Here is a 19262-nt window from a genome sequence, read left to right as displayed (position 1 = left end):
TGCACACTAGTCAGCTAACTAACCGCACTTGGCGTTTATGAGCTAAACTCGCATCTCATTGGACAACTCTGACCTTTCCGCATTGGCAAAGGCCTCGGTGGCTTATCTTTGTCTCCCTACTCTGTTCACTACTCTCCATTGACCCTGCCATAGAGTCATCTGGATGTCATCCACTGTGCTGCCCACCCTATTCATTCGGTGATATGCTGCAGCTGAATTGGAAATTAATCCTTCTCTGAGATTGGCCACTGCAATGGCTACGGAGAAAGGACACGGCAGGGATGATGAGGAAAGGGTGCCGCTAACTCGAGGAAGTACAGAATTCCGCAACTCAATAGACTCTTTCGATTACTCGTCCTCCACCGCTTCGCTGTCTCTCGCTGTCATTGACAGAATCAATAATTCGACGCAAGATGCGGCGCTAGGCGAGAAAGGGCCCCGTGACGATGACGACGATCGGTACTGGGACGACGACGTTGAGTATGACGTCGAGGATGCGGACTATATCCCGTCCGGAGGGAAGCCGATGCATAAAAGTGTTAAGATAGCGTTATGGACACTTTTATTCCTCTCTCTGGGTGGATGGTCCCTTGCCTTCGTCCTTTTTATATTCAGGAGTCACGACACATACGAAACGCCCATCTCGTCAGAGGATAACATATCAAGTGGAGGGCTTCGAGGGGATAGGATAACGTTGGACGACGTGCTTGGGGAAGAATGGATGCCGCGTCATCACTTTATATCGTGGTTCCCAGGTCCGAATGGCGAGGATGGGTTGCTTCTTGAGAAGGATGGCCCCGGATCTACTGGATACTTGCGCGTGGAAGACATTGTCAGTCGCAAGGATACGAAGTCTTCCAAAGGCTCTATTGTTTTGATGCGGAAGAATACTTTTACAGTGGGAGGAGAAACCGTCATCTGCTCTCAGGTTTGGCCGAGCCCGGATTTGAAGACGGTTCTGGTGCTATCCGAGAAAAAACAGAACTGGCGCCATTCGTTTACTGGGAAGTATTGGCTGTTTGATGTGGATACTCAAACGGGACAGCCGCTCGACCCCGCTGCTCAAGATCAGAGGATCCAGCTTGCTTCTTGGTCTCCCCAATCAGATGCTGTTGTGTTCACAAGAGATAATAACATGTTTCTTAGAAAACTAAGTTCAAAGGAAGTTACAACGATCACTTCTGATGGCGGTGTTGACTTGTTTTATGGAGTGCCGGATTGGGTTTATGAGGAGGAGGTATTTTCAGGCAACAGCGCGACTTGGTGGGCACATGATGGCAACTATATTGCATTCCTTCGGACCAATGAGTCCGCAGTGCCTGAGTACCCTTTACAGTATTTCGTGTCCCGACCAAGTGGGGAGGACCCCAATCTTGGTGAAGAGAATTATCCCGAAGTGCGGGAAATTAAATACCCCAAAGCTGGCGCACCGAATCCCATCGTGGATCTCCAATTCTATGATGTTAGGAAGGGCGAAATCTTCTCAGTCGACGTCGCGGATAGATTTCCCGATGACAATCGCCTTATCATTGAGGTTCTGTGGGCCTCGAATGGGAAGGTTCTTGTCAGAGAGACTAACCGAGAAAGTGATATTCTTATCATTGCCGCTATCAATGTGTTATCGAGGACTGGAAAAATCGTCAGAAAAGAAGATATAAATGCTTTGGATGGCGGCTGGGTGGAGCCGACACAATCTACGCGGTTTATTCCTGCGGACCCGAGTAATGGCCGGCCTGAGGATGGCTACATAGATACGGTCATCCATGAAGGACGTGATCAGCTAGCCTACTTTACGCCTCTCGATAATCCTGAACCTCTCATCCTCACAAAAGGTCCCTCCGAGGTCGTGAATTCTCCGTCAGGTGTAGACCTGAAGAGAGGGCTGGTTTATTTCGTTGTTGCTGGCAATGAGCCGTGGGAACGACATGTCTATAGCGTAAAATTTGATGGGACTGCACTTCAGCCAGTGACGAATGTGTCGGAGAGCAGCTATTATGATGTCTCTTTCTCAGACGGCGCCGGATACGCTTTGTTAAATTTCCAGGGGCCCAAAGTACCGTGGCAGAAGGTTATTAGCACTCCCGCCAACGAAAACCCATTTGAAGAAATTATAGAGCAGAATAACCACCTATCTAGAAAGCTTCGTCTCTTTTCCCTGGAATCGAAAGTTTTCCAGTATATCAATATTGACGGTTTCTCGCTACCCGTGTTGGAACGACGTCCGCCAAATTTCGACCCAACGAAGAAATATCCTGTTCTTTTCTATTTATATGGCGGGCCGGGGTCACAAACCGTTGACAAAAAGTTCCGTGTCGATTTCCAGAGCTATGTTGCTTCTACTCTGGGATATATTGTTGTGACTGTGGATGGTCGAGGCACCGGTTATATTGGCCGGAAATCCCTCAGCATAGTTCGAGGAAAGCTTGGGCATTATGAGGCTCGAGACCAAATAGAAGTTGCCAAAAAATGGGCGGCAAAGCCATATGTTGATGAGTCTAGGATGGCCATATGGGGCTGGAGCTACGGAGGTTTTATGACTCTGAAGACGATCGAGGAGGATGGGGGACGAACATTTCAGTATGGAATGGCGGTAGCACCGGTGACTGATTGGCGGTATTATGGTATGCGGCCTTGGCCCTTATATATATACCTTCTGGCATTATTTAAGCTAACATTTATTCAGATTCCATATATGCTGAACGTTATATGCACACCCCTCAACACAACCCGCAGGGTTATGACAGTTCCGCTATTTCCAACACCACCGCGTTAGCAAACAATGTTCGTTTCCTGGTGATGCATGGAACAGCTGATGATAACGTACACATCCAAAACACGCTGACCCTGCTCGATAAACTGGACCTGGCCAACGTTGATAACTACGATGTTCACGTCTTTCCAGACTCTGACCATAATATCAATTTCCATAATGCGCATAAAATAGTTTACACTCGTAAGTTTTTTCTGATGGTCGTATATTGTAGCAATTTTCTATTTTGGGGTATTTTAACTAAATGAATTTCCTTCCATATAGGCCTTGCTGACTGGCTCGTCAACGCCTTCAATGGTCAATGGCTGAAGACCAATAATCCTACACCGAACGATTCTCTATTTCGACGCGCGGCCACATGGGCTGGGCTGTCATATAACTTCAAACACCTGCATTGAAACGGATTGCTACGTACCCGCAACCTCTTTACAATTCTTTTTGTGAGCATCATAATGAAATTTGTGCCTGTGCGCGACCACTTTGGCATGTATATTTACTATCTGCATAAATCCCGGAAGCTGGAGTGTGCTAGGTTCAATCTCTTTTCTATTTTTTTTTCGGCTTTTTTTTTCTCTTGTCATTCTCTGGGTTAGGCGTTTAGACACAGCGTATTATACCTTTGGATCCATTAGATCTCATGGTTCTGGATAGCATTCTCTTTCGGAATATGTTAGCCCCTGCATCCTAAAATGGCAATTCACAAACCTGTGAAAAATATATATTAATATCAATGTTTTTGAGTCGATAAAATCATTCTCACCAGCTGCTTGGGTCATGTGACGACTTACTTCCACCTGGGTAATATCTGTTAGGTCACTGGGGCAAAAGAGCTCTCTCACACCAGCGCCATGCTGGTAGTAGAGGGGACGAACCAATCCAAACCCCCCCAACACCCCCCCACGGACTCACAACTACCATCTTGGTTAGCTGAGAACCAGGCCTGTCTTTGTTCTACCCTTCCACTGCCAACTTTTTCTTAGTGGTCAGCTGGGGAACTAGGCCCTTGTTTGTTCTGGTCCAAGGTCAGAGTGACTAAGCACTTATTTGTCCCCGCCCGGTAAGGACTGTGCATTAGTAGGATAGGATATTTTTATTTGGACAATCTCTGATTCGAACCTGTGATAGCATGTTGGCACACCCTGCAGCGATTGCACTGACACGGGCCTCATAACCTGTTAGGTCACTGGGGCAAAAGAGCTCTCTCACACCAGCGCCATGCTGGTAGTAGAGGGGACGAACCAATCCAAACCCCCCCAACAATATCTCGTCTTCTATCCGCTGTTGAGAGGGGGCATGGTCAGCACGCTATGCCTGTTGCTTTGTGGATTCTCTTGTTCGGTGGGCACTGATTCAGTCGCTGGTAGGATAACATCTGCAAAGTTTCCAAGGGGTCCCTCCAATAATTCGAAACCCACCAGGGTCTGCCGCGGGAAGAGCAGAGTCCATCCTCAATGGCCTTCATATTATTCGCACTGTCACAGGTATTCTGGAATTAGCTTTTTGCCTAAGCATACCTTAATGGTAGTTTCCCCTTGTCCAGCAAGCTAGCTTTTTGGGACGGACCGATATCTGGTAAGTTTGGGTAAGACAGGTTTACGAGCGAACTCACTGCCTGACGAACGACATGTCTCATTAAGAGGCCTTTTTCCATGCCTCGCTCACCAGTATAGCCCTCTGTCCGCCTGAAAGCTGACTGGACTTTCCGTTTACATGTAGGGAGTCATCCTAATGGCCGTCCACTTCTCAATGCCTCGCTGTACTTCGTGAGGACACGCTTGAGCGTCCCCACAGTGAAATTTCTGATGAAATCAGCAGGTTGGGGGCTATAGTGTTTCCTCAGAAAACCGAAAGAAGGGGTTTCTGTGAAATTTTCCTTTAATAGAACTCCGGCTCTGGCGGCGAAGGGAAGGAAACGCTGTTAATGTGCACAGTCAATCCACTTCATGACGTGCCGAATTCACCCCATAGGACGCTCCTCTCTGCTTACCACCCTAGGCCAAGCTCACTATTGCTGCCCGTTTCTCACCCATGCTGCTGCCGTTCCAGCCCAATTCTTCCTTGGGATTAATTCCCCTAAGCCAAGCCGCTGGCTGAAGAACACCCACAACGGACGAAACTCCTACCCCGCCATCACTGTTCTCTTTGAAACTTGCGTTTCTAGGATAGTCGTAGACGTTGGGAGATGTGCTGTCTCAAACTATTTTTTATTTAGCAAATTACCAGAGCATTTTACTTCTCTGTGCCACAACACCTGAAATCGAAATTGGGGCCAATTTAGCTGCCTACTGATCTCAACGTCGCGCTTGGTATCTCACGATGTCTTCAGTTGCCAAACCTGGTGCAAGATTCCCTCTTGAGGACAACAGAATTTCAGCCTTCTCACCTCATGTGCAGGCTCATCTAAAGCGCTTCTTTGACTCAACGAACGTGTCCGGGAATAAAGAAACATTTCTTCGGGCCATCCAGCGCGAAACCCCAGGGGAACAACATGATATCAGAACATACGATGACTTCATGGTTTACATGTCATCTGCATACGCTCAAGCGCCCCCTGAACCACAAGATCTGTCGCTACCTATGAACAATTACTTTATCAGCTCGAGCCATAATACCTATCTTACTGGCAATCAATTGTATAGCGAATCAAGTACCAAGGTTTACAGAGATGTACGTCAAGTTTCATGTCCGACGCTCATTTTGGGTTTAGTTGCTGCCGTTTCCCGCAGTTTCCCTTTCGTTCTTCATTCTGTCTTTGATTATAACATTACGAGCTGCCTCGGAGGGGTGGTTGTTCAAAGCGACCCATGCACTTTACTGGGAATGCATGATTTTTATTCTCTTTTTCTCAATTCACGATCAGAAATGCTCAGGGTGTGAGATAACCCATGGGTGCCATATGCCTCATTTTTAATTCAAAATGTCATTGGAGAGCTCAAGCGGCGCCACTCATTTCCACGGACTTGTTGGTGCTTTGGCAGTCTTTGATCCCATTCATGATCGGAAATGCCTTCTAATATTGGATGGATAATGTTCCCAAAACTTATGATAAACTCCATTGCTTTTGCCTGGGGATAGAATTCTTAGTTGATGATGCATCCATGAGCTAACATAACGTGCCGCCGCTAGGTTCTTCTGAAAGGATGTAGATGTCTTGAAATTGATGTGTGGGATGGAGAACCGGACAGCTCCGATTCGTCGGCATCGGAAAGCGAACATGGCGATCCTAAAGTTCCCCAGAAAATTTCGAAGAAGAATGGCAAAGATCGAAAAGGTGGTACTTTTAATCTGTCATCATTGTCAAACCGGTTGGATCGACTTTCTAGAGGATCGACCGCGCAGCCGCAAGTCGCCGGTGCCGAAACTACCGTGGTAACTACAACTGCATCTACGAGTCCACCCGCGGATGCGGGAATGGCAGCGTCAGCTGTTCAGCTGCGGCGGGAGCCTCTCGTTTTTCATGGTTATACTCTAACGAAGGAAATAACGTTCCGTGATGTGTGCAGCACAATCCGAGATCATGCATTCGTCACCAGCGATCTGCCTATCATAGTGAGCCTGGAGGTTCATGCATGTCTTGAGCAACAAAAAGTGATGGTGGATATCATAACGCAGGCATGGGAAGGAATGCTCATTGAACTTCCAGCTGATATTGAAGCTAAACTGGAGAGGGGTGAAATTGAACACTTGCCAAGCCCTGGAGAACTGCGAAGGAAGATTTTGATCAAAGTGAAATGGGCACCCCCCGAAACGGCGAGCCAAGCTGTGGACACACACGGAGTCTCCGGGGCAATTGGAAAAGCGAATTCAGAATCAATAGCTCAGGATGACGCTGTGAGAGGTAATGATCCGGCGGAGAACACTGGAGCAGCTCAGGCCACGAAGAAACCCTCGAAGATTTTACATTCTCTAAGCCGACTCGGTATCTACACGCGTGGGCACACTTTTAGTAAATTCTCACAGCAAGGTATGTTACCAATGTCTACTTTTCGAGTTCCTACCAACAATAACGGCGCCAAAAGCTATATATAAGCAACCAAAAGCAGTGAAGGAGAACTACGTTTGTGGAGACACGAACGCAAGGAAGTTGGCTTACTAGGATGTTTGTACAGAAGCAACCCAACCAAACCACATATTCTCCCTCTCAGAGTCAGCTGTGAGAGACGCCCATGAAAATGAACGCCAGGCACTTTTTGAGCATAATCGAGAATATATGATGCGAACGTACCCGTCCGGTCTGCGTGTAAATTCGTCTAATTTAGACCCCTCGTTTTACTGGCGACGAGGTATTCAAATTGTTGCATTAAATTGGCAGAATTGTGACAAGGGAATGATGATGAACGAAGGAATGTTCGTAGGGCATAGAGGTTGGGTACTTAAGCCGGAGACTTACAGGGGAAAATCATGGACCATGGAAGCAGCCAAGGGAACTGAAAGTAACCTCCAGAATATCGCGAAGTGTCGTATCATGAATTTATCCATTGAAGTCCTTGCGGGGCAAAACATTCCCCTTCCAGAGGGTGATGATCACGCCAAGAGCTTCCGCCCATATGTCAAATGTCAACTCCATCTCGAGCGACTCAAAGATAGCATCTACGCCACCGAAAATGTGAAAAGCGGTACAGACACTGCAAAGCACAAACAGCAAACGAAGTCTGGCGTTGGCTCAGATCCTGACTTTGGGGGTCAAGTCTTGCAGTTCCCAAATGCACCAGTTACTTGGGAGGAATTGAGTTTTGTGAGGTCAGTTAATTCCATTTTTGACAGGTCTCAGCTCAGTTTTCCAATATTTCATGCGATATTTCGATATACTGGCCCACGTCTACCTTCCCTCCTCCATCATTGATCCAAATCTTCAGCGAGGCGATTAGTGCCACGTCAGTCAGAGGACATCAAAAAGAGAAATATATTTCCTGTTATTGCTTTTGCAGGAAAAGAGGGGGAAATAACACTACGCATGAAAAATGACCGAAAGGATCAGGAGAAAGAAACTCCTCACATATGTTGAGCCCATGAAAAAAATGGGGTCGTGTGCGTTGTTGATCGCTTAGCTTTAACTGTGATTCCTCATGCATATTGTTTATGTCCGTCTCTTGCTAGCAGGATCGAGATGCTAATCCAATGGTGAATCGACAGGTTCAAGGTTAAGGACCGCGAGTTTGGAAGAGATGATTTAGCGGCGTGGGCTTGCATCAGACTCGATCGGCTTCGCCAAGGATTTCGGTTTATTCGGTTATTTGACACAACCGGCAAGGAATCTCAAGGTGTTCTGCTTGTCAAAATCTCAAAGCAGATATCATAAGTATGCTGCCATTTAATATTGGGCAGGAGCTTCATGTGTTTTCTCCCCTGCACCTTTAGCCAGCTTACCACTGTAGTCCTCTAGGGTTCCATTGTGTGTTCATACGCGGTAAAAAGCCATAACATTCACAAGGAGAGCGGTCGTGGTCTAGGTAAAAAGTCATTAAGGTGTTCGTTCCATTAATTGCTTCGATCACGAAATCCCCCTTAGATCAGTGGCTAAATGGGTCTGTCCTGTGCTCCATTGTCAGGATGAATAGACTTTATCCGATGCATGAGACCATTCAATATGTAAACTGTTCTAACTTACTCGTACATACTGTATTTCGGAAAGTGATCTTGAGCACTAGTCCCTGTTCCCTTGTCTTTTGATTTACTGCCGTTGTTGAATGGCGCCGTTTGGTGATCAGCCCGCTTTTATGTGCGATACCCCTCGTGGTCAGTGTGATAGGCTTTGGTGACTTGCCATGATTTACCTCCATTCATATTTGCAAATCTCAGCCGACGGAAGGAATATTCAAATCTCGATAATCTGTGGATTGATGCAAGCATGTTGGTATGAACGGAGGGGCTAGCGAATGAATTTCCCGTTTTCCATTTCCAAACTTATTTATCATGCATTGACTAAACATAGCTGTCGGCAGAAATAAAGTTTGTGTATTCCGCCCTTATACCAGGTGCATGCAAAGTTCATGCATACTAAAGCAAATTGTGACAGGTCTGCTTTTTGCTCCAATATCGTAGTCTCATTGGTTGATTATCATCAATTGATGTTCAGTCCCGTGAAGTAGGAAACATGATCGCCTGAACGTTCTTCTGCGGAGTATCCGTCTTATGCCCTTCCCACCGCAGGGGTTACCCTCTAGCAGCCATGTTAGTGGCTTGTCCCGTAGAAACTCTTGGATTTCTTATCAGCCTTTCTCATCACCCTGCCTGACAGATGCGCCCAAAAGCGGAAAGCATGTCTTCGCCTCTATCGGGTTAATCATTGAGGACGCGAGACCATTAACATGGCACAGTAAAAGAATCATTATAGAAGTTGGGCGCGCGAGTCCCAAAAGCCATAGGAATACGCAAAAGTTGCTGGAAGCAATTTTCTCCTTTCGTACAGGCAATGACGTGATTTCCCTTATAATACTGATTTGCCTTGAAAGAACAATATCTTAACCAGGTATACAACAAGAAGAAAGGACCCACACACTGGTTGTCTATCGGATGAGGATGGTGTGAGGTCGCGTAGTTTCTTTTATTGATGCGCTAGCAAGAACCATCCCACCTCCATTCGACGTCCCAGACAATTCTCGTAATCTGTTTCATGGAAAAATGAGTTCCGTAGTCAATCGAAACAATCATAACCTGGCCTGCTAGTAGGCAGCTTTCTGCAGACCCCGTTTTCCACATTCACGTTTCGTTCCTAGAGACGGATTATCGCAGATTTTCCATATAAATTCGACATTTTGTATGGCGTCAACCCGACCAATCTTATCATTCAAAATTTTGTATTGGTGTACTGCGAGGTGGGGTGGTGTTCGACGAATTACAACGTTGACAGTATGCAGGTAGGCGGTGTAACGGACTTCTGTCGACGTTTGTGCTGGTTGACGAGAAAACAGCACCTGTCCGGTCATGCTCCACATCTATCGATAACCCAAACATCTGGGGAAATACGCCATCCTAGTTGGAGTCCCTTGAGCACAATGAACTTCTTCAAGAAGAATGGGCATTATTGGCCAATCACGCTGACTTTTGTTAATTGGCCGGGGAAACTTTTGCCTTCGTCAGTGAGATGTCCGGTGAACATACAACTTAGCACGGAACTAAACACAATTTAACTTCCAATGTAAGTTGAACTCATTCAGCGCATAGCAGGAACCACTGGAGAAGTCCCCCACTGGAGCAGTCCCCACCCGGAGTGAAGCTATTTTTAAGTGAATGCTGGAAATTGTGATTGTGTAGGTAGGTTTCCATCTCACCAGAGCCAAAGGAAACAGTGATCATTGGTTTATCCTCGATACACTCGTGTGTCGAATCAAGCTGGTTGCGTCGAGATGCGTTGTTACTGGATTGACGTCTTAAGTTGCGGATCCACAAGTTCTTGCATTTGCTTCAAGAGGGCCCCGGATCTGAATGAAGGTTATCTGTCCATGTGACAGTTCCTCTATGACGTATCGTCGATCATGGAGATCGTATAGACTTCAGCGGAGTTGCAAATCTCTTGATGCTTCATAAATAAGACGTCAATCCCCCCTTAAATTGCACTGAAATAACTCGTGAAGCGAGCGACCAAAATTGTTCTGAATCCAAACACTTGAATACATCGACATTGATACTCGTAAATTGTTTTCTCACTGCCATAGTAAGATGATTCTTTTAGAACAGTCATCCACTCGAACCTGTCTTCCAAATGTTGTTCTATTAACGATGGTGCATTCGCAGGAAGTAGCAAAGTTTCAAAATCTCGACGATGCGTCTGAGGATTTCCAAACCCGTCATGTCTCTAGTGTCGCCTGGCGTAGCACCCGTAGGAAATGAGATGTCACCGGTGAGACTCATAGCGACAGACAATTGGTCACTATTACGCCAGCTGATGACATTCGTTCAAGATGCCCGGTGTCAGATGCCCAACGTGCGCGAAGGAGGGTAAGGAAACGTGGGTTATTCCGGGGAAGGATTGCCATGTCTGCGGAACAGAGTGTTGATGGGATTGGCCTGGTATGCCTAATCGATTTTGAGGCTGCACAAAGATCATATGTTGGTGTTGACATATTGTTGGTCAAATAGGGCCAAACGAGCGGCTGTGGCATGGGGTTCAACGCCTTTATTAAACAAGATACCTTGGGCTGAAGAAACCAGGTTTCCGGGGTTTCCTTTTATTTGCATAGTATTTGAAATGATGAGTCCCATATTGCCATTGTTGCAAGGAAAAACACAATAGAAACCGTTAGGTAGTCAGATAAAGAAGAGGAAGAGTTCTCGGCTGAAATATAGGATTCCATATCACCAACCTCTCATTTCCAATACCTAAGGTGTCAGAAGCGTATGTATGCTAGGGGAGCATGCGTAGGTGTAGATGGAGAGTGTTGAAAGAATACAGGTTGTTTGTATGGCTTCCATGCTCTCCATCAGTTGCATGTAGCCAAAGGTTAATGAATATCAGATGAATCAACAACAAATATTCTGCGTAACCATATTATAAACGAAAAGGCGAATCCTGACAAAGAAAAAGTACAGGAAGCTACGTAGCAGAAAAGCGAGCGGCGGTCCCTTCATAATAAGGGCCTAAAAAGTTGAAATCTCTGCCGTGCTGGGTACCGACACTGGCCAATAGGGACGTGAAGACTCAATTCCGACAATGGAACAGAATACTCAAAACGCTGACCCTCGGCCCTGGGTCTTGTAGAGCAAGATTGCCCTGGAGGCTCGCGGACTGGACACGCCTCCGACGATCACAACGGCACAAAATTGAGATGGAGTACTCCGATTAGACCAAATGCCACGAACAATATTTTGCAGAGGGATCAGGATGCCGGAAGTAAATAAAAAAAGAGCATTCTTGCAACCTCCCATCAGAACGGCAATGAGATAAAAATTTCCCAGCTGAACGCCTGGAGTTCATTTATTCGAAAGTTAGCCTGACGGTCCTCAGATAACTAAGTTAGTGGGAAAGCTAGCCTTCGCAAGTTAGGGCAGGTTGGATAGTGATAACTACCTCATCACTGAAATGGAATAAAGAAAACAGGATATAAAAAGTACGTGGAATTAGCTTAGGTGTTTCATACCTCAAGCTCCCTGCCAGGCTAATCAAGCATCGCCGCTGCTAGCTGCTCGTCTCCAGTAGCAGTCTTTGCCCTGTGTAATTGAAACCCAAAAGAACGCAATGGAGGAACTGCCTAGAAGCACCCATAAACCCTAGAGCATGGCATAGGCATGTGTATTGAGTTTGATTCCGGGCGACATTAGGGAGGGTGGTAAGTTCATGATAAAGTACTGTTCACATAGGTGAGAGTTTGTGTTTTGCAGTATTATATATATGAAAGTCAGATACGATTAAATATAATGACGCAGGCAACCTGCGATCCCACTATTGCTCCTCTTATAGATAACTGAGCCTCTTCCGCAAATGGCAATACCAATGAAACTGAGACGAGACCTAACAAATTTCGATACCTCACTGCCATAATTTCGGGTCTAAGCAAGAGTGTAGAAGGTGCTATCACTGGCATAAAATCTTTTTTTATAGGCACTCAAGTCGAAAATTATTCAGGAACTGGGCTACAGGAGGCTGTTCGTGATCTCTTCCGGGCGCCGTGGTCGCCTAGAGGAATTGTATAATTTTCAAGAGCCAGAGACAGCGGTATCATTCTGCGGTCCCAATTTGAATCCGACTGTGGCAAAAGTTAAGCATTCAAGCTTTGTCTGTCAAGAATGGGGCGGCGCAAAAAAGGCAAAGGGCTTCCCCGTTAATGATATGATTTGCCACGATTTGCATAACTTCTGGAATCGAAAGCAAGAGACGAAGTTCCTCCGACAGCAATCGGAATAGTGGCATTGATTTGCATCAGGGATGAAGTGGGAACGGGAGTATGACCAGGTGCCAATGTTGGAGCAGGCAAATCATTGTCTGCTTCGTATCCCCTATCATTCTGGGCATGATAGCCGGCCACGCTGGTCATAAGGGGGTCGTTGCCCGAGAGACCCATACAATAAGCATAGTTGGTGCTGCTGTCGTTAGGGCCCACGAAGGGAATCCCGGCGTCCGAGTCTTCAACGTCAGGACATTCAATGTTGGAACTGTCATCGTTGTCCATATCAATGAGAAAGTTAAATGAAGATACAGGGCCGATATGGCAATTTAACAATGTAATTCACTTCAATGCGGAACTATACGGAGATAATATAGGGCCAGGACGGAGAACGAGGCCTAACAACAGACACAAGTCGTGATCATCGTTTTGGCGGCAGCAGGACGGAGAGAAGAAAGAAATAGGAACAAAATGTATATAGAGACGGACAGGACCAAGCACAGAGGGTTTTACTCAACATGGCATGGCTTTTCTTAGTATGGGGCTGGTCACCGTAAGGTTTCAGAAATTGCGTGGCGCTTCTTGTACTGTGCCTCAGTTGTCTAGGAGTCTCCTCGAAAGCTCAGCAGGTCGCACTAGACGCGAGCTGATGATTTTATTTCCTCAAACCGAGAGAACAATCCTACTCTCCACTCCCGAAACTGACGTGCAGAGATGGGAAGAGCTTCACTGGTCCTCTCGAGAGTCTGTTTGACGCCGTCATAAATATTGGGTGGAAGGCTTACTTCTTCCAGCGCAGCTGGTGACGGTACGCCTTGCGCTGGATTTAGCATCGACTGGACATCTTGGACTTCTTGGTACAGTATTTTCATAGCCCGCTGGGAAGTAATCGATGCGACTTTATCAGTAGTAGAGTCCAGGAGCAAACTGGAATAGCGAAGATCCGGATTGAACACCCATAGCTACGTATTTGAATGAATTAGCGGATCGTTGAGGTCTCGATTCATGTGCAAATTGTCTTTGGAAATCAAGTTGAGCGAATTCACAACTGGCGAAGGTAAGATGAGAAGGTGAGGGTATGCGAGTAAACTCACCAGCAATCCTATTTTGTTATCTCGACTGCTCGTATCTGTATATTCTGCACTGTGAACAGCAAATCTCCTCGCTCCAACTCTCTCAACCAGATCCAGCAACTGGGTTCCCACGATCATGTCTACTGGGTACGTCTCCCACACATCATGGTCAGAATTGATGCCGTCCTTGGGTTTCCGCAAGAGGGAAACGTTTGCTTTGTATAGTCTCAAGCCAGAAAAAGCCTTGTGCTCTTCTCCTACTACAGCGCTGCAGCGGGAACACGACAAATCGACCACTGGTTGGAATTTAGTCTCATTAGCCGGCTGATTCCCGTTTCCAATGTGTCGAGAGGTAGAAGACAGTGGGAGGATCTGGAGGGGTCCACCATTTTCATGTTAGTTATGCGCCGTTAATCGTATGATTTACATGTGGAGGGAAGGTTTCATGCTAAGTTGGTGGAAGGAGGGTACTCTTTTTGTTATAAAGCACAACGAAGAGACGGCATAATAAATTGGAGAATTGAAAAGGGACGAATGTTAGCCATTACAATTTTCACGAGATACATCGGAGGTATAAGATCCATTGAGGTGAGAGATCCACATATATAAGTTTCCAGGCTTTGCAATGATACTAACATCCGCTCCTGCGGGCGTGTACCTCAGATCATATCCCGCGAATCCCACAAAACCTCGGAGCGAATACTACTACCGGACATCTCTTGCGTTTTTCTGGGCTCAAAGAAACAAAAAATGGCATGAAGAATCCAGGTGAAGTATTCAAATTTCGCGGTGAAATACATCTCAGGCTATAGAAATTTTCATGTTTCGACTATTCCTCCTCTCTTCCTAGTCGCTTGTGAATACATCTCCAGCCAAGCCTATGTCCACAGCGAGGGAGGATACAGAAAAGGGAATGAATCAAAGGTTCCATCAGGTTTAGGGAGAGGGAATCCATCTACCAACCCCTAATTCCGAAAAATCAAGAGCTGATGAGGTTTCTCTCTTCAATATCCTGCACTTGATTTGGCCCTCTATTCTCCCATTTCCTAGCTTCCTTCATCATGATGGATTGGGCTGCGGTTGGGGAAAGTACCAGGTAATCGGAGGCGCGGAATCCCTTGCGGGGATTCCCAGCAATTTTCTTCTCGTCGATAGTTGATATTGGGCAGTTGTATCGGAAACAAGATCGTGGGATTTGGGATCTAGCAATCTCGTCTCCTTCTTTGCAGCCCGAAGATGAGGCGATATTACGCGATAAAAAGCAAGGAACCGTAGCAGGTAATAGAAAATAATAGAAAATAACTATCAAATGCAGCGGTATACAACTAATTGGACCTCCTCGAATGAATAGAGGCGGCGAAGAGGCAAGGGTTTTATGAGTTGCAAAGACCATTTAAAAAAAAAAAAAAAACCCCACTTACCGATTTTTGTAGTCCCTGGCAATCGCCCTCAGCCATGACAAAGGACAAAACGTCAATCAAAACTGTCCCAGAGGTACAAACAACTTGGTTGGAAGCACCATACCCTTTAACGGTTTCATTTTCATCGTGGGTATGCAATACGGTACCAACCGCTGCGTCGCCATGATCATCAGCATGCGTATCAGGTTTATGGCAATGCCATAAATCCATCATTTCAGCCCAGTCCGTACTAGGTAGGTCTTTCCACGTAACCTTTCCTTTATCCGACGGAGTGAAAAGAGTGTTCTTGCACCGTTGGCATCGAACGCGGGATTCAGCGCACATATCCTTGGCCGTCCATGGAACCTGGACTTCATTGCTTCCATGGCCAGGCTGACCATTTGCCGGTTGGGAGGCTCCTGGGAGGCCCGCCTCAACATCGACTGGCAGTCGGAACAGCAGTTCGCCATGTCCAGCACCAGGAGGGTTTGGCGTCAGCTTTGTGGAGAGAATTGTGTGCGCTGATTCTGAGACGCATGCCGGTAGGGGTAGTGTATGTACAGTGTGCGAGCTGTAGAGAGAAACAGCGTCGCGGGACGGCAAAAGAGAAAGAGAGAAATTGCCTCGGACAAGATCCCCTGGAGTATCGGATGTGATGGAACTCTGAGCTAAACGCGAGGAAGCGGGCAAAGACACATGCAATGTTATCTGACGGATATTTGGTAGCAATTCCGCATAAAGAAGCGGTCCAGATTCCGTTCTGGATGGCATAGTTGGATGCCTCCGGGAGAGGCGCGTGTGGGAAAAGCAAATTTTTGGAATTAGTTAATGATTTGTGCTCATCATGCATCTCACCAGGCTAGGTGACGGATTGAAGATCTCATGCCAAGTAATGCAAACAGTGCAAAATTTAGGTCGACTACATCCAAGAAGTGTTAGGCTAACTAGACAATTTATACATAACTATGGAATGCACGTCGGGACAACTTTCTAACCAATTGCCCCTCAATCTTGAAAAAGCCAAAGCCATTTGTGGTTCATCAACTTGAATGGAAGACACAGACAATTTGATAAGCTGAAGCCCATATAGTAAAATCGTTACCGTGCAACTTAGGCTGCCTGTTCACCAAAACCTCCAAAACCCTTGAAATCGTCAACGAGCTTAACTGCGGCTTTGATATAGTATTCATCGCTATCGCCCCACGTCTTCGCAGCCTCCTTCAGCGCCCGAAGTGCCTTGATAAAATGAGTCTCTTCCGCCCACTTACCGTTGATGGCCTGGCCACCGATCCAGTCCCAGTTCCGCCCCTTTACGTCATAGTATCGAATGGCGTCAGGCTCTATTTTGGGTCGTAACTGTGCGACGTAAACTCCCACGACGATCAGCCACCACTGGCGGACAAGAGATACGTGGAATCTGCTTGGGACGAATGGTAATAGAATTCGTATTGCGTGGCTAGTGGTAAGTAGGTGGACGAGGAAAAAGTCGTGCTTTTCGGTGTCTGCGGCGACAAATATGGCCGCTGCGTCTTTTTGGGAAACCTCAAGCTGTTTGACGGGGTCTGGGGTGATGGCCCACGCGCGCCAGTGTTCAAGAATTGCGTCCTCGTGATCTTTGAAGACGATTTCAAGGTTATCGCCTCCAGGCTCTTCGAAGAGGTTGTCGAAACGTTTGTCCGTGCGGATCTTATGTAATATCTCCAGGGATGAAGAGGTTTGGTATGTGGGTGGTGTTTCCAGGTAGGAATGGTCGTCAATATATTTATGTAGATAGTTGTAGCATGTTGCCGTCATTGCGAGACTTTCAATAGCTACGTCTCGACTCGACATTTCGTATGCATAGCCCAAATGGATGAGCGGGTGTCCAACTGCTCAAGATTTCCAAGGTTAACTAACCTACGATAAAATCATGCACAAATCATGTTACATCTACTTACGGCCTGCAACAACATTATTTATCAACGGTCTACCCCCAGAATAAAGATACATTTCAACAACCTTTCTCCAATCATAAGAGTGATGAACGAGCTCGTCCTCGAAAAAATCGAGATACGCTCTCTGATATCTGTGGCAGTCAGTTTATACCCATAAACAAAAGGATGATCGAGAAAAGAAAAGAAAGAAGAAGAAGAAGAAGAAGGAAAAGGGTAACCCTATACACGTACTCTGGTTTCCCCAAATATTCCCTCCAATCGTCTACCGCAATCTCTTCAGGAGAATCCCGCCACGGCTCCAGCACCTTTTCCTCCATTTCGTAAAGACGGCTCAGGTGGGTGGCATCGCTTCCAAACAAATACGCTGAAGACAGCAACTGGCAGTAAAATTAGCAATTAGAAATAGGCTCATAGAACCAACACATGTCAATAAGCCTCCAGAGTATCTTACATGCGGCATATGATTATGGAAGCGGTCGTTATGGTATAGAATCGAATAATTGACATGGTTCAACTTCAGTAGGTGTTTCAGTGCCCGAGCGGGCTTTTGCTTTGCCGTCTCGACATCATGGATCTCGACGGAATGTATTTTAATGGCGTCGCCATCTGTGGAGAGGGAGGTGAAAAGATCTTGGATAGAGGGGACTGAAAAAGAGAATTGCGAAAACATTGATGAGAAATGACGGCTATATCACGTCACATCCACTCTGTCTTTAAATGAGTCGCATAATTTTTTAATCAATTGCCCACGTCGAAAGAGCTTGGAAAGTGAGGTTGAAGTTGGGCCCAAGGCGGCTCACCAGCGTATAGTACCCGACTGGAATGAGTTGGGGCAATGCAGCTTTGAACTTATGTTCACCAACTTTAGCACAAGCAGGAATCACAGTAGAAAACAGAAGTAAAAAAAAGGCCAATAGGTGTTAACTATTTTGATATCCTGATCGGACCAGAAATAGTGCATCATTCATTGCCTTCCAAGTTTTTGCCGATGATATCACCTGTTGAGAAGCTTGGAACAGGCTACTGGATCAAAAATTTTCCGCCCGAATGTCCCAGATTCTAAATTTATACGAAGTTTCTATGCATCACACTAAATAATTTGATGTCGATGGAAAGATTATGATATTGTGTAGATTGTCTTCTAACCAATATATAATAGTGCGAGACATTACTTTTGACAACGTCCACTGACGGCCCTGAGCTCTCCACGCCTTCATACTAACGATAATAGTTAACAGACTCTTACGCAGCGTATATGATAGCAGAAAATCGCTGAGAGACAGAGGATTCAATAAAAATTTATATAGAAAGAGGATAAATAAATAAACAAAAAAGTAAAAATAAAAATAAAAATTTGACAGTTTTCCAAGAGTTCAGCATAGTCAGTTTAATTGGTAATTAATGAGCCTTCATTGCAAGTGCGAGGTGAAGCAATTGAATGAGTGGCATTGTTGAGTTCTTAGGGATGCATCAACGTGCAGAACATGGAATACTCCCTACAACTTTGGATCATTGATCAACCATCAGTTACAGGGCAATAATTATAAGTTCATTCTGCTTTTCTCTCGTCGGTCTATGTCAAACGGCAGCACTTTAATTGAACAATGTTCTTCACGTCCTGTTCTTCCAGTTCATCCATCACCTTCAATGATAGGTTCATTCTACTTCGCACTTAGTAGTACTTACCTCCCCGCGAACGATAAAACGGGAACTGGAATGCCATGCATTATAAGTTCCCCTGGCACTTCGTTAACGGAAGCGACATGTTTTGATTGGATCGGTGTCAATGCTTTGGTTTGGCCAGAGACAGAGAGGTACAAGAAACTCATGGCAAGATCTCCGGCACTATGATGAAAGTAGCTTCTCACTGCCGACAGCTCGGCCGGAAATGCTGTGAAGCTTGGGAGATTACAGGGGGGAAGGTCTAGTCCCCTTACCCCTTGTCACCATTACCGTGCCCTAGAGACCACCATGAGGACAATTGCCGGGAACAGTGAATCAAAACAAGACGAGTTTTTACCACCTCACCAAAAGGCCCAATCCTTAACGTGGGCAACATGAATTTAGCATACTTTTTGCCAGTATGACATAGGCAGACAGCTGCCAGTCCAAAACCATGCTTCCCAAAGGCGGAATCACTCGACGGGATCCTCACCTACCTTCAGCTTTGCCCGCTCAATCGGTGGAGTTTTGGTAGACGCAGACCTTTCTCTTTCCGTAGAGAACTATTTCTCGAACCAGTCCGGCCTTCCCGTAATTCGAGG

General features: G+C 46.1%; 6 protein-coding genes across 6 annotated transcripts; 3 read left to right on the top strand and 3 right to left on the bottom strand.

Moving 5' to 3' along the window:
- Positions 1-253: 253 nt before the first annotated feature.
- Positions 254-3168, top strand: HCBG_06672 (dipeptidyl aminopeptidase; the record flags this gene model as incomplete). The annotated part of the gene is made up of 3 exons (XM_045433721.1): positions 254-2621; positions 2684-2953; positions 3035-3168. 3 exons carry the CDS (start codon positions 254-256, stop codon positions 3166-3168), a joined length of 2772 nt encoding a protein of 923 aa, XP_045285202.1.
- A 299-nt stretch (positions 3169-3467) lies between these two features.
- HCBG_06671 (uncharacterized protein) lies at positions 3468-4396 on the bottom strand (the record flags this gene model as incomplete). Its single annotated transcript, XM_045433720.1, has 5 exons — positions 3468-3475; positions 3680-3732; positions 4186-4242; positions 4285-4314; positions 4380-4396. The coding sequence occupies 5 exons, from the start codon at positions 4394-4396 to the stop codon at positions 3468-3470; spliced, it is 165 nt and encodes a 54-aa protein (XP_045285201.1).
- Positions 4397-5086: 690 nt separating this feature from the next.
- On the top strand, positions 5087-8191 carry HCBG_06670 (phospholipase C; the record flags this gene model as incomplete). The annotated part of the gene is made up of 5 exons (XM_045433719.1): positions 5087-5437; positions 5897-6734; positions 6880-7510; positions 7904-8031; positions 8154-8191. 5 exons carry the CDS (start codon positions 5087-5089, stop codon positions 8189-8191), a joined length of 1986 nt encoding a protein of 661 aa, XP_045285200.1.
- A 2368-nt stretch (positions 8192-10559) lies between these two features.
- Positions 10560-11553, top strand: HCBG_06669 (uncharacterized protein; the record flags this gene model as incomplete). Its single annotated transcript, XM_045433718.1, has 2 exons — positions 10560-10708; positions 11397-11553. 2 exons carry the CDS (start codon positions 10560-10562, stop codon positions 11551-11553), a joined length of 306 nt encoding a protein of 101 aa, XP_045285199.1.
- An 850-nt stretch (positions 11554-12403) lies between these two features.
- HCBG_06668 (uncharacterized protein) lies at positions 12404-15835 on the bottom strand (the record flags this gene model as incomplete). Its single annotated transcript, XM_045433717.1, has 8 exons — positions 12404-12453; positions 12561-12859; positions 12938-12989; positions 13298-13553; positions 13686-14036; positions 14354-14380; positions 14683-14805; positions 15086-15835. The coding sequence occupies 8 exons, from the start codon at positions 15833-15835 to the stop codon at positions 12404-12406; spliced, it is 1908 nt and encodes a 635-aa protein (XP_045285198.1).
- Positions 15836-15948: 113 nt separating this feature from the next.
- HCBG_06667 (MGS207 protein) lies at positions 15949-18827 on the bottom strand (the record flags this gene model as incomplete). The annotated part of the gene is made up of 7 exons (XM_045433716.1): positions 15949-16932; positions 17002-17129; positions 17230-17375; positions 17450-17643; positions 17799-17846; positions 18191-18216; positions 18685-18827. 7 exons carry the CDS (start codon positions 18825-18827, stop codon positions 16175-16177), a joined length of 1443 nt encoding a protein of 480 aa, XP_045285197.1.
- Between the last annotated feature and the right edge of the window lie 435 nt (positions 18828-19262).

The sequence above is a fragment of the Histoplasma capsulatum genome (genome assembly GCF_000150115.1).
Source record: "Histoplasma capsulatum G186AR genomic scaffold supercont2.10, whole genome shotgun sequence".
NCBI classification, from domain to species: domain Eukaryota; kingdom Fungi; phylum Ascomycota; class Eurotiomycetes; order Onygenales; family Ajellomycetaceae; genus Histoplasma; species Histoplasma capsulatum.
The sequence above is the reverse complement of the archived record's forward strand: the minus strand, read 5'-3'. Positions and strand labels throughout refer to the sequence as shown.